The sequence below is a fragment of the Arvicola amphibius genome, chromosome 11 (assembly GCF_903992535.2).
Source record: "Arvicola amphibius chromosome 11, mArvAmp1.2, whole genome shotgun sequence".
NCBI classification, from domain to species: Eukaryota; Metazoa; Chordata; class Mammalia; order Rodentia; family Cricetidae; genus Arvicola; species Arvicola amphibius.
The window spans coordinates 111,023,146-111,037,605 of NC_052057.2; the positions used below are offsets into that span (position 1 = coordinate 111,023,146).

The 14,460-nt window shown below is 36.4% G+C and overlaps 1 protein-coding gene across 2 annotated transcripts in view; it reads right to left on the bottom strand.

The window, feature by feature from the left end:
• Rb1cc1 (RB1 inducible coiled-coil 1) overlaps positions 1-14,460 on the bottom strand; it is a 63,549-nt gene that overhangs the window by 22,858 nt on the left and 26,231 nt on the right. For both annotated transcript variants that reach the window (XM_038347244.1, XM_038347243.1), the window contains exons 4-13: positions 13,457-13,583; positions 13,183-13,353; positions 8,794-8,996; positions 6,947-7,373; positions 4,453-4,623; positions 2,868-3,052; positions 2,461-2,647; positions 2,302-2,383; positions 2,149-2,210; positions 144-247 (exon numbers count right to left, since the gene is read on the bottom strand). In XM_038347244.1, the coding sequence (XP_038203172.1) occupies positions 144-247; positions 2,149-2,210; positions 2,302-2,383; positions 2,461-2,647; positions 2,868-3,052; positions 4,453-4,623; positions 6,947-7,373; positions 8,794-8,996; positions 13,183-13,353; positions 13,457-13,583 (1,719 nt within the window). The remainder of the gene's footprint in view (positions 1-143; positions 248-2,148; positions 2,211-2,301; positions 2,384-2,460; positions 2,648-2,867; positions 3,053-4,452; positions 4,624-6,946; positions 7,374-8,793; positions 8,997-13,182; positions 13,354-13,456; positions 13,584-14,460) is intronic.

Here is a 14,460-nt window from a genome sequence, read left to right on the forward strand (position 1 = left end):
ACCGGTACTTAGGCAAGGATGGGCAAGCTGGAAGAAGACTGTATCCTACAAAAACATGTATGCCAAGTCAGGAAAGCCAAAAGAAAGCAAATAACTTTTACCACTTCAAGATCAACTAAACTAAAAATACTTATGGCCTTTACCTGAGGAACGGCTGCACTTCTGAAGGACAAAATGATTGGAGAAACTGTAAATCTTTTAATGATATGTCTGGAAGTTCACAGTCAAATTTTCGAGGCTTCTGAGTCTATAAAAGGAAAAAAAACTTTACCAAATAAAATAAAAAAACAGATAAATTTAGATATTTCTTGCTATAATTGAATCTAACATAAGAGACTGACAAAAATCACAACAGAATTAAAATCAAAAGACCATGCAAAGATTAAAGGACACACTAGCTCTGTGAACCTTTAATAGTCTGGACAATGAATTGTTTGGTGATAACCAATACACTTATTCTTTCTCTTTTGTTCTTGCACCACTTTATAGAAATTCTAGAATCCCATCAACACTATGTGTTGGACTGTGCATAGGTTATTTCCATGACCCACAGAATGAACATAAAATGTCTCCCTATAGTAAACTCCGTTGCTGTACCTAGGAATATTTCTCTCTTTGCTCTTCACATTTTAAAAAATACTATGGGTCAACTTTTATAACTCTAAACTAAAAGTATTAATTGTAAAGTCCTACTAGTTTTTTTTATAATACTGGCAAGAGTGGTATATTTTAAAAATAACTTCAATTATCTTGGTTACTAGTCAAGAAGATGTAACTATGTCAGGACACTCTACATAAAACATAGATAAATGAGTATATACGTGAATTCCAATTATATTATCTGTATACACTCTTAAAATATTGCCTTGCAGAAACATGTTTAAAAGTGAAATCCTTGCTGGGAGGTGGTGGTGCACGCCTTTAATCCCAGCACTCAGGAGGCTGAGGCAGAGAATCTCTGTGAGTTCAAGGCCAACCTGATCTACAACATTTAGTTCCAGCATAGGCTCCAAAGTGACAGAAAAGCCCTGTCTCGAAAAGAACAAAAAAACAAAAAAAAAAAAAACACAAAACAAAACAAAAAACACCCTGAAATCCTAATATGGGGGAAGGATACAAAGCATTTCCCAAATTTTTTATTAAAAATACCTCATTGAAAAATGAGTAGATCCAGCTAACTGTCCTTAAAATATAACAAATGATATTTTCATGTTTAATTTTAATAAACATCTACTGCAGACCCAAGTTACTCTCACTTATCAAATAACGATATGGGGACAAAAGGATGAAAGGGCAACAGACAACAGAATACAAAAAATAAACGGAAAAACAAAACATCTAAAAACGGCATTCCCACTACTCGACAGCCTAATGTGGGCTGCTGGGTGATGAAGGAGCGGCACACATACTTTGCAGCAACCAACAGCTCTCTAATTGAACTAAAGAGCTGTTCAACAAGAAAGAGGCCATGTCTGGTACTGGAAACCTAGCTAAACACTCAGTGCTAGTGAAATCATGATTGTAGGAAATTTAGGACAACTGTGAAGAGAGTGGAAACTATGAGAGGACTGGGGAATTTGCCTTTTAGTAACAGTACAAGTTACATCTGCGAAGTTTCACCAACAAACCACTCAGATGTGAGCTAAACAAGACCCCAACCTACATGGGGGAAAGGCCTCAATCCCACACAAAGTACTACAGGCAACTTAATAAAAGATAGGAGCCGGATAGGTGGCCTTCCCCAGGGATGAGCCCACTTATCAACTGTCCAGTGCCAAACTGTCAACTCTGAAATATACATACAAGTAGCATTCTATGGACTAATGAGGATATATTTAGGAATATATGACATATACAGTAACAACTGATGAAAAATGGCCATGAATTTGAAGGAGAGCAGGAAGGGTTTAGAAGTAGTTTTGGAGAGAGGAGAGGGAGGAGACAGGAGGAGAGGAAAAAACACTGTACTTTGAATCTCCAAAAACAACGAAAAATAACCATTTACACATATCAAGGCTTACACCAGGTAACCCCTAAAACCAAAACCATTATACGTTGATTTAATCCTATTCTGTTGCTGATAAATGCTAATCCTGAAAAAAGAAGTTTTATAAGACACAAATTTAGTCACCATGAGAAAATACATACACAAAATGAGGGGGGCCAGGAGTCCAGTCCCTTAAACAGACGATTTCTTAAAAAGGATTTCCCTGCATGAAGAATTAGAAACATGGTTATTCTCGAAATTATTTAAGAGGTTAAAAAATAAGAAAGGAGAAGGGTAAATACATTAACACTTACTAAATAATTTCCCAAAGGATTCCCTTTTGGACTTCTCAGCTTCATACAATTGTTTTCCATCTTTGACTAAAGCACCAGCCCACTGAAAAAAGTTTATGTTAATGACATATGCCAATTATTAATCTTCATATATACAATTACACAGCTAGAACTGCTTACCTCTCTGTAGTGTTTAATGAACATTTTTCTCCGTACGACCTCAACCACGGCTAGGCAGTACATCTGAGGGACTGTGCTAAGAGCCTCGACAATTCTGACTCGCTCTAATAGCTCTATGACAAGGCGGAGCAGTGCTTGCAGTTTTTCTCCATCTTGATCAGCATGAAGCATCACAAAGCAACACCACCTACAGAATACAGGTTGTTATTCTGTAACTCACTGTTTTCAACAGTCCCAACACTTGCTAAAAATTATCTTGTAGGTAAGCTGTGAGGATCAAGACTATGACATCTAATCTCAGGGTTAATCAATTCCAATGAAATCATAAGGGGAAATTACTCATTACTGGGAGATAAAAAGGCATAAACTCTCAAGAATCTAAATTAAAATATGACAAAATCTCTTACTTCAGTCTGACATGTAGGTTGTTTGCTAGCTCTTGTTTGGCAGTGGTACACTTTTGTTTAATATCCAACAATTTTCTGTGGTTTTGCAACATAATCATCAGCTGATTTGCATGACTCAGGCACAGATCAGGTAACACAGATGCATCCTTCAAGTTTTCAGCTCTCATCTGATTAGCTAAAAATCCCTTTGAGAAATAAGTATTTAATTTTGTTAAATAAATGACATAAGCACTCAAGAGAAAAACAGACAATGGTGTGCTCTCTATTTTGTCCTCTAAAATCCGTATCACCCTAAAGGGGAAACATATAAATGGACAGTTGAAGGACCAAAAGCCAACTTAAAATAATCTCTATCTTGAAAGCTGTACTAAAATAACTATTCCAAACATAAGCCCAAAGCAAATTCTTTTTTTTTTGGGGGGGGGGGTTCGAGACAGGCAAATTCTTTTTAAAATGTCAGTAAAACATTTATTTTTTAACATTAAATTTAAGCTACATTAGATTTTTTTATATTTCTTTGTTTTTTCTTATTAAAAACAAAAACATGAAATATCAATATCACCAGGAATAAAAATTTAAAAGGGAATAAAAGCCACAGCACTTTAAAACCAGAGACAGGAAGGAAGACAACATGGGCTACACATTCCATGAGCTACAGAGGGCAGGAAAGAGAGGAAGAAGGAAATGGAAGAAGGAGATACAGCAGCACGAGATGAAATTCAACTATTCTGCTAGGGGACTGGAAAACAAGTGGTCATAAATGTGAAGTAATCGATTTTCAAGATTTCTTCTTTTCCTTTTTTTTTTTTTTTTTGAGGGAGAATACAAGGTACTAATTATAGTTCAGCTTCCTTTTTCATTTTTTTTAACACCTTAACAATAATCTTTTCCACACCAGCTGTGGAAAGTACTTTCCTGGTTTGTATTTCAGTTTTCATTCATAGTACCTGACCTCACTTTAGCAAGTTCAGCCACTAGGAGCATGCGTTGGCTGTGTGTGATGGCAGTCACCTGTATTCACAACACAGAAAAGGAGGTAGATGCACCTCAGGCTGGGTAACAGAGTGAGATCCTGCCTCAGACTGAATAACAACACAGAATATATCTTTTGTTTCCCCTCTATTATGTGGTATACTGTTATAAATATGATTTGTGCCCACAAGCTCACTTTTTGAGTGATGGCCCTCCCTTGGTGCTGTTCTGAGAAGATATGGAACCCTTGGGATATAAGACTTAAGCAAAAATGAATCACTGTGGTATGGGCCCAGCCTGCTCCATCCTTTGCTTCTGTATCCTATTTTCTTCTTGTCTTGCAAAGAGGTAAGTTGTACCTCTGCTCCTCCTGAAGCTGCTCCTCCTGAATCTGCTCCTGGTGCCCTACATTTATCATCATTGCGACTATACCCTTTTTTTCCCCCTTAAACTAACCATAGTGTCAGTTATATAGTCACAGAACAGGCAAACCTATAATTAATACACATGAGAATAATAATGCATTACCAACAGTGATGGGAAGCATGAATAAATGTGTGCACTAAGTAGACACTGTACCTAAAGTATACAAAAAAAAAGCCAAGCATAATACCTGAGCAAGCTCTTTCTGTTCATTTACCAGTCGGCCACAGCTAGCAATCATCTGGTCCAGGGCATACAGACGATCTTCAAGTCCTTTAATGGCTTTCATATTCTGATTATCAAGTTTGGCAATAGTTTGATGGCATTCTAATATAAATGGTTGAATAATCTTTGGGTCAAGCTAAATGAGAAAAAAACATATAGGAGTAAAATCTGGAAATAGTTTCAACTATATTTCACACTAATTGAACAGAGTCAGATATGAAAGTGACAGAAAATGACACAGAAAAATCGTGCGCAGGAAATCAAGTTACACTTCCAAAGTAAGGTAACTAAGACTCGTCTCATCCTAAAAATCTGGTGCTAAACAACTACAATAAAAATTCAAGTGCATAATCCAGTAATCACATATCTCAATCAATGCTATAATTTAATCAATTCTCAATATCCATAAGAAAATGCTATTTTTCAATTGAGCCAATAATGACAAACTCATTCTTGGGCAGTAACTTGATCAGTTCAACTTCTCTCAAAGCATCTTCCACAGCCAGGCATCTTGGCATATGCTTGCAATTTAGAGATTAGGAAGCAATGCAGAATGAGAGTTCGAGCCCGCACAAGCAACTCGTCCCCATCTTTAAAAAGGCAAGATTTTTTTTCTTCCTGAGTAAGACAGAAAACTTACTGCAAGGAAATAGCTTAATCAGTGTGCTTTCTTAATTTTAATCTTTACTGAAAGGAAACAGCTTGATCAATATGCTTTCTTAATTTTTAATTTTACCTGTTATCTGGCTTTAATTCTACAGGTATGATGGTAACTATTTTCTTGTTATTAAAGGCTCTTGAACTTTGTCATAGCAGACAACCTTTGCCAATCTCTTCAGGTCCTGCTGGTTCCTTCACAGATTTCTTCTCAGAATCTAACTACTCCATTTACGTTATAGTCTCACTCAGAGATTCAAACTATATCGCCTAAGTTAGTTTCAAATTTTCAGTGTTGGGATACTGCCAACAGCAAGTTGTTCAATCATTACTTTGATTGCAGTACTGGAGATTGAGCCTGGAGCCTTGGTAGAAAGTGTTCTACTTCTGAGCAAAAGATACTCCATTGCCTGCACATAGGATCAGAAGATTTCTGAGAATTAGCTCTCTCCTTTCACAAGGCAAGTCCTGGGGGTTGAAATAAGGTTTTCCAGCTATACCCACTAGGTCATACTGCCAGATCCTAAGCTCAACTTTAATGAAAGAAACCTAACACAGTTTTTCAAGCCTCAGATGTGATCTTCAGTGTCTGCTACTATCAACATGAAGGTATCAACAAAGTGTGTGTGTGTAAGCACATGTACATGTGTGGGTATGAGTGTGAGCTCTCCAAAGCCATGACATACATGTGGAGGTCAAAAAGCAACCAGTGGAAGTCAATTCCCTCCCTCCACCATCCTTTACCCACTGAGTCATCTCACTGACCAATGTCTTTGGACTGTCCTTCTGATCTGTAAAGGAAATATTTGATGGGGCCCTTTAAGTGGGGCTAGAGAGAAGGTGAAACAGAATGACAATCCAAGATGTGAACAATGGTCAGAAAGAGAAAACAATAAATTTATTTTGAGTTTCTTTAACATAATTTCTAAGAAACTTAACATAATTGCTAAGAAACTTATGAACACTATCAGGCAGTGGTGGCGTACACCTTTAATGTCAGCACTCGGAAGGCAGAAGCAAGTGGTTCTCTGTGAGTTCGAGGCCAGCCTGCTCTACCAGAGCTACAGAGAAGCCTTGTGTCAAACAAAACAACAACAACAACAAAAAAGTAAAATTAAAGCAGATGTATTAGTGTAGCTTTCATGCATTTTGACAACTGTACACTGTTTGCTGGAGCGAATGCCTAACTGAATGAAATACCTACCTATCAGATCAGATGTTATCAATGATACAGATGCTCAACACATTTAGGAAACCAAGATCTTAGAGGCATTCACTTGACTTACAACTTAAGGTAGGCAGTGCTGTTCCAGGCATCCTACAACACTTAGACCAAGTTTTTTTTTTTTTCTTTTTAAAAGAATGAATGAATCAAGAACCAAATCTATTTTCTCACTAAGTGCCCCTTTAAGCAAAGCCTAACTATTCCAGTCTTCATATTCTGTTAACTGAAATCTTCAAAACCTTAGTATTCTGTGTCAATAAAACAATTTCGTGATGCAAATGTTTCGCGTCAGCTCACAGAGTAAATATAAAGTGACATTTGTCCCAGGTTTACCTCTAGAACTGTAACTGTAACGCCTTACTGACCAATTTAGATAGACTAGTTATAATTTCTCATGTAGGGAGGTGTTCACCAGGTAGTGATTTATCTTTCAACTACTCAAAAATTACATAAACCCTTCTCACTTAATCAAAAGCATGATTACAAGTAATTTGATCTAATCTACAAATTCCAATCCAAGGTATACTACTTCAACTATAACTTTAAAGCCCACCCGTGACACACACACAGTACTTACCCTGCTCATAGAATCAAAGCACTTCCTGACCAAAGATTCCACATCATTAGGTCTATCTTGAACATTTATCCAGTCTAACAAGGACACATTAAAAAAAGGAAGATCACTGTCTTTCTCATCTACTGAAGCTTCTTCTTGCTGGACAGTACTTTGACAAGATTCCCTAAGTCCTTTGCCCCGTTCAGCATCGGTGGGATCTGGAGGTACATGCTCCACTGACTTGTGAAATGAGGTTAACAAGGATGTGTTAGTTGTTCTAGGCATAGCAGGAGAGAGCACCAGTTCAGTGGATCTTTTCATCTCAGTTTTCTCTGAGTCTTCATGTTCATTTAAAGAATCCAGTCTTCCCAAACATTCCCTGTAACTATGTCTGGTTAGGCACTCCAAGAGAGGAATCTTGGCCATTACTGCAACCGCAGTTCCTAAACTTAATATACAAAACATGAGTCAATAAATCAAGTGTGTTCTAGTACCATGCAATGAAATCACAAAACTTCAAAACACCAGCCCTACCACTGTTCCATTTGCAATACACATATGAGCCCTTTCATCAGCTAAAAGTACAGTTTAGTAGAGAGGTGATCGCTATCATCAAAATATAAATTTATAAGAAAGCTATCTAGATTATACTAAACATGTAGATATTGACTTTTTAATCAAACTTTTTAAAGAAAATTTTTTTATTAGAAAAAATATAATAAAACAAAGGTTGGCCAGAATAGCCCCTCAGACTACAACACTACCGTTAACACAATCAAATAAATTTAATGTGCTGAAAGCACAAGATAAAAATTTAGTCTTCAAATAACTCATAACTCACTGCATCAGGAAAATGGATTAAGACATGAACTGTTAAAAGAAAATAGGGGAAAATATGAAATCTCTGAGATTTCATAAAGCTATATTGTATATTAAAAGATTCAGGCAGGTTCTTAAAGCAATTAAATTGATCTGGTTAGTCAGAGTCCCTCCAAAATAGTTACTTAGAAAAGTTATTGTAATGAACAATAAAAAATGATCCGTTAATGTTGACTATTCATTCTCTTTCCTATCAATATTTCTTTCAGTATCAATGAAGACCAAAACTTTTCAATAAATAGTCAACCTATAATGCCGAGAAAACTGAGAGAAAGGAGCCATGTGGCCAGCAAAAATGTTTGTCTAATACAGGGAATTGAATTGAGTCCCCAACATCACTAAAAAAAAAAAAAAAGTATAGATTAAGGAAGAGAAGAAAAATAAGATAACATGCTATCACCTCTAATAAAAATGCAAAGGAAAATAAGAAACTAGAATACAAAATCTGGAAAGTACATATATGAGCATGAATTGACAACAGTTATTTTAAGGTTGAATTAATGCTCATTTAAATATTAATTATAGTTTTGTAGTACTTTTCTTCCAAAATCCAATGGCATTAGACATCTAATATGTAAAGAACTTATACTAGGAGGGCAATATTAAATTGTTTCTGTCTGATGGCTTTTTATTTATGAGATGTGAGGTTTGGTCCTTTTTTTTCCTCTCCTCCACTTTACATTTTCTCTATTGGGCAAATTATAAAGAAAGATTATTAGTTTTACATATCAATCCAAGTTTTTCATGACTAAAACACTCAAGGGAGAAAGAGAAAAATCAACATGTAAAATTTGTTCTCTGACTTCAACATAAGCACCATGAAGCACACAGGTCTGTACTTGCACATAATAACAATTATTATAATAATATCAAATGTTTTAAGACTCATTTAAATAAACATATGGCCTCTAAGGAGCAAATATCCAGTGACTGAAAATTACTGATAAATTTCAAAGGCATTATAAAAATCCGCTTAATGATAAACATACTGAGTAAGTTTTAACTTGATGTCTTCTATGGATTGCAGATAATCTGAATAAATACTTTCAAACTTGAAAAGGAGCTTTTGGTATGAATTTGAACAGTCCTCCAGATTGGCCATGATTGCAGCCCAGCCTTGGTGCTGTAGATGTTCATCGTGGACAAGACCTTCACAGAAAGAGCAAAGCTTCTTTGCAACTTCATACATTTCCTGTTTTACAATGGAAAAAAATAAAAGAAATCAATGATGTGTGTGTACATGTTTGCACATACATACATACATTATTTTCAAATATTTGTGCCAAACATAAAAGATTAAAAATTCATTATCAATTCTAGAGTAACACAAACACATGTTGAACTTGTCAGAGTCCTCAAACTATAGTTGTGTCTGTGTGCGCACACACAATGTACATGCTGTGGTATATATGTATATGGTACCTGTGCAATAGTATAAGCATGGAAGCCTAAAGAGGATACGAGGTGTCCTATCACTTCCACTTTATTCTTCTGAGACAAAGTCTGAGCCTGGAGCTGGGCTGGTAGCCAACAAGCCCTAGTGACAATTCTTTCTACTGACCCCCAATTACTGGGACTAGCACATGCAATTATTCCCAGATTTCTATATAAGTGTTGGGGACTCAAGTCGTCATTCTAGCCCAGCAAGTATTTTTACCATCTGAACCATTCTGCAGCCCTAAGAGTCAAATGACTTAAGAACAGATGACTGGAAGTCAGTTACATAGAATGAAGTATCAATTGTAAACTGGTAAAGACCGATGTGAGAGATTTCATACCCCGCCACAAAAAATTCTGGACCTGTAGAAAATAAGTATCACTCCGTCTTAGCCACTTTAAAAAAGAAAAAAAAAGGGGGGGGGAGAGGACAAGTAAAGACATTTAGAAGCTTGGGTCACTTATGGAGGTTCAAAGAAAATGCTGACATAAATTAGGAATGAAAATTCCAAATGCTGGAAAAGAAAAAGTAAATAAAACTGGTTAGCAACAAACAGTCTACAGGAAAAGGAAAAGAGAGGGCCACAAGTCTAAAGACCCACAAAATGATACCAAAAAAGGAATCATATTTTACTGTGGGCCAGCACAGTGGTACATACCTGTAGTACCTGGTGTAAGAGGGTCTTCCGTCTATGTGTTACTTTCACTGGTTAAATAAATAAAGAGACTGCCTTGGCCTTTTGATAGGGCAGAAAATTAGGTGGGTGGAGTAGACAGAACAGGATGCTGGGAAGAAGGCAGGAAGAGACTGCCGCCATGGAGCCAGCTGCCAGGTCAGACATGCTGAATCTCTCCCAGTAAGCCACAGCCATGTGGTGATACAGATTTAATAGAAATGGGTTAATCAAGATGTGAGAGTTAGCCAATAAGAGGCTTGAGCTAATGTGCCAGGCAGTGTTTAAATGAATACAGTTTCTGTGTAATTATTTCGGGGTTAAGCTAGCTGGACGACCGGACACAGACCGCAGCTTGTCATACTACACATTAAGTATGAAGAACACATAGATAATTAGACCGACACACTCGGCATGTTTCCAGAGGAGGTGACAGAAATGAAGCAAGCAAACAGTTAATACTAGGAAACTGTATATAGAATATAAACATTAAGATGTAAGGGGAGGTTTGTGCCAGAGGATCCCCATCTCACAAAATACAGGCTACCTATCGTTCTTATTTTCCATCAGAATTTGTGGTTAGGACCCTAGGATCCTACTGCTGAAGACAGCACACACATTCACCACAGGAAAAAAAAAAGAAGCTGGTACTGATCAGGAACCTTCTTCCCAGTCAGCTAGCTCTCACAGAACTGGCAGTTGCTTTCTACACAACTGGTGTGTGGGGGTGGGGAGTAGAGAATAGTCATCACTATTCTTACTCAGTTGTAAACTCCTTGAACTGTAATGATGACTGGATAAGAATATTGAATATATGCCCATAGGTGCAAAATATTAGGATAATCAACTTCTTTCTGTTTTAAGGCCTATTCCACAGGAAGAAACACATGCATACCTTGTATCTTAAATCTGGTCAAAAAGCCATGATTGGAAACTCAAAGGACCTAGGTGAACCTAGTACTACTATGCAAAACGCAGAAAGTATGTGTCAGTCAACCAGGAGGTTCATGGATCACCCATGACATTCACTCTTAGCTGAGTCGTGTATGTATGTATGTGTGTGTATATGTGTGTGTGTACATACATATATGAAAATGAGAAATGAGGAAATACAAAAGCACAAAAAATATCCAGAAAATAACTACAGGCACAGAGTATAGAAAAACTCAGTTCTATAAGAAAAAAAAAATCAGCAGACCAATTTCCTTTAAACAAAGGTAAGTTATTAAGATGTCTAAAACTATTGTTAGAAAGACTTTAAAACCAACTGAAAATTTCCCTTTATTTAAAAGTACACAAGGCCCTAAATAACCAAGTAATTTCCAAACTGCCTATAAAACAATAACTGGCATTTTGATTCACTTGAATCTCAATACCGATGTTCCTCACTCTCATTTCAACTATTAAATTTTTAATATTTTTTCATCTATAGTAAAAAATCATCTCTCCTGATATGCAGCATTATTCTTCTTTTTAAAGTCTGTTATTATATTTATGTGCAGAAAACTTAGCAATGCACATTTAACGCTGTCTACTTGTGAGTTCTTACACTGCTATTGCCTTCACACAGGTTATCTTGGAAGACAAGGGTGTTCTGGCAAAGCTGGTGGAGGTATTAGGACCAATTTCATGACAGCATTATTCTAAATGCCCGAGTATAATCCTGCCATACGTTTTCCTTGTATAAAACCTTTATCGTGCTTTTGTTGATTTACATTTTATCACCTTTCCCTTTAATCAGTTAAAATATATTAAATATTCAATATTATATTTTCTTAGAAGACCAAAAGGTTTATGCAAGAAGATGACACCACCATCAATTGGTCCTGACCTCATCCCGAATCAAGTACTATCAAGTTCTGAGTAAGGTCACTTCCTACTATCAGTCAATCACAAAATCTGAATGTTTCTGCACAAGAAAAAAAATATTTTAAAATCTATGACTAATGAATAGACAAATATCAAGATGTTAAGCGACGCTCCCCCCACTGACAAAAAAAAAATCAAATAAGAGCTTGCTGCTCACTATTAGGCTACACAGCAGCTTCATCAGCTCATATTCCCTTCTGCTTTAGGTTGCCACTTTGATTGGAATGTGTGAATTCTCATCTCTGTTTCCCTGCCACAGGAACCTTCTGTTAACCAACACTGAAACTTTACTAAATATTTACCTTCTAAAAATTACAATATAAACTATTACTTCACATGTTCTAAGACACATTCTTTATCTCAAAGAAAAACATAGGCACCTCTTGACAGCTTAGAGTCAATGCCACTACAGTTAAGTAAGAGTAAACTAGAAGAGAAAACAAGGCATTGGGCATGCCTGTTGTGATTCTAGGACTGAAAGCTAAGACAGGAGGATTGACAGTTTGAGGATAGGAGTTACACACATAGACCCTATCTAAAAAAAAAAAATACTATAACAAAACAGGAAAATCAAATAATTATCAACAATATATGGGGATTGAAAGTATCGGTAAATAATACAGATGAAAAAGGAATGTGGTCCTTTTCTGATAACTAGAAATGAGTAAGGAAAAAGAACTGCGTTATAAGTTATCTGAGCCTCTTGTCTATTCTAACATGGGTACCTAATCAACTAAAGAATGTTCTAAAGTAATTATCTGACCATCCCCATTTGGTGAGATGCTGGTTAAGTCATGTTTAAGACAACCTTCTCACACTATTAGTAATGCAGAGGACTAAAATTTTAAATCTAGGTATATTAATTATAAAATATAAAGGAATAATTTTCAAAGATTTATTTTTATTAATTTGAATTATACATATGTGTGCATGCCAGACGAGTGGAGGTTCCTGTGGAAGTTAGAGGCCTCAGATACCCTAGCACTGGAGCTTTAGGTGGTTGTGTGCCACCTGACTTCTACCTAACTTTAGCCCCAACTCTCAACCCTGCACTTCTGTAGCGTTATAAAGAAAGCCTGACTTTAAGAGGCTTGTGAAACCATTATCAGAAGGCCTCACTGCCAAGTAGCTGAGTTAATCCCAGGAGCATGTGCGGGAAAAAGGTCCTACTACCACTAGATAGATGTTTTCTGACCTCTATGGTTTTCACACTAGATCATGCACACATGCACATGTACACAAACTCATAGACACACATACACACACACCCACTAAAACATAAGATAAAAAATGTAAGTTGGGTATTTTTAATGTTATCTGTGTAATTCTGACTTCTCTGCTAACTAGACTTGAATGCTTTGCGAAGCAATTCATTAAAAAGAGGTCTTTAGATCTTACCACTGCAAGTTGTGTCCTTGAAGCTACAGTGTGAAAAACTGCAGGCATCATAAGAGACTCCTCAACTTTTATTTCCATGTCATTTTCTGTTGAAAAGGTAGTTTTAGGAATAGCAGGTGCACGGTCACATAAGATCATTTCTTTATTAAAGAGAAAAATTGGATTTGTGTCCTGTATTTAAAAAATGCAGAAATGATAGGAATGTTATAACTGATGATCTTGCACCCTGCTCCCCATCTTGTGAGAAGGCAGAATGTGCAGTTTAGACACCTACCGTTCCAGCACTGTAGGTGCACACTCTTCGATCTGCAGCCATGCATTCTCCTCCATTGACCACTAGCACCTGGTGCTGAATAGCAATCTTGTATTTGCTTTGAATGGCGTGTTTAAGGTCAGCCACACTTAGAAAACAAAATCCAGTTATTTACATATGCCTAGTGCTTTTATAAAAGCAGCACTCCATAAAACACACATACCATAATATGCTACTGAATTTCATTTTAATATTTATCTCAAAAATAAAAAAGGTAGCAAGTTTCTTATATTTTAAATTAGATACCACAATCAACTGGCTGTCAGTGAATTAAATGCCTACTCTGTCACATCTAAAAGTGAACCCATAAAATACAGGCAACACTTATGATTACTTTTCTGGGTTTTTATATAATTGTCAAAGGTATAAATGGACATACATGTGACATCTAGTTTGGTCGACCGCCTCAGAACCTATAATTTGTGTTTTTCACAATACACTCTAGAAAATACATTAAGTCTAAACCAAGTGAAAATGCTTTCCTTTCAGAAAAATTCATAATAATCCACAGCCACGGGTGTAATCTGCAATCCCAGAAGGAAGAGCAAGTTCAAGTCCAACCTGGACTTAAATAATGAGCAAAGTCATCCCTAGAGAAATAAAACTAAACTGATGAAAAATGTATGTATTTAAAAAATAAATAAGGCCAGAGATGATAGCTCTGTGGGTAAAATTCCATGCCTATTGCACAAGCAAAAGGCACAGAGTTTGAATCTCTGGAAATCATATAAAAAGGGGAGTAAGTGATAGTCCGTATCTATAACCCCAACACTAGGGTAGGGAGGAGACAGGCAGATGCCTGGATACACTGGCTAGCCAGTCTAGCCAAATCAGAAAGCTCCAGATGAAATCCCTCATCTCAAGGCGGGGAAAAAAAAGTAGAAGGTGACAAAACAGAAATGATTAAAAATGAGCTGCATTAATTTATATATTCCATTTGTTTTATTCTCTTATTAATAAGCCAA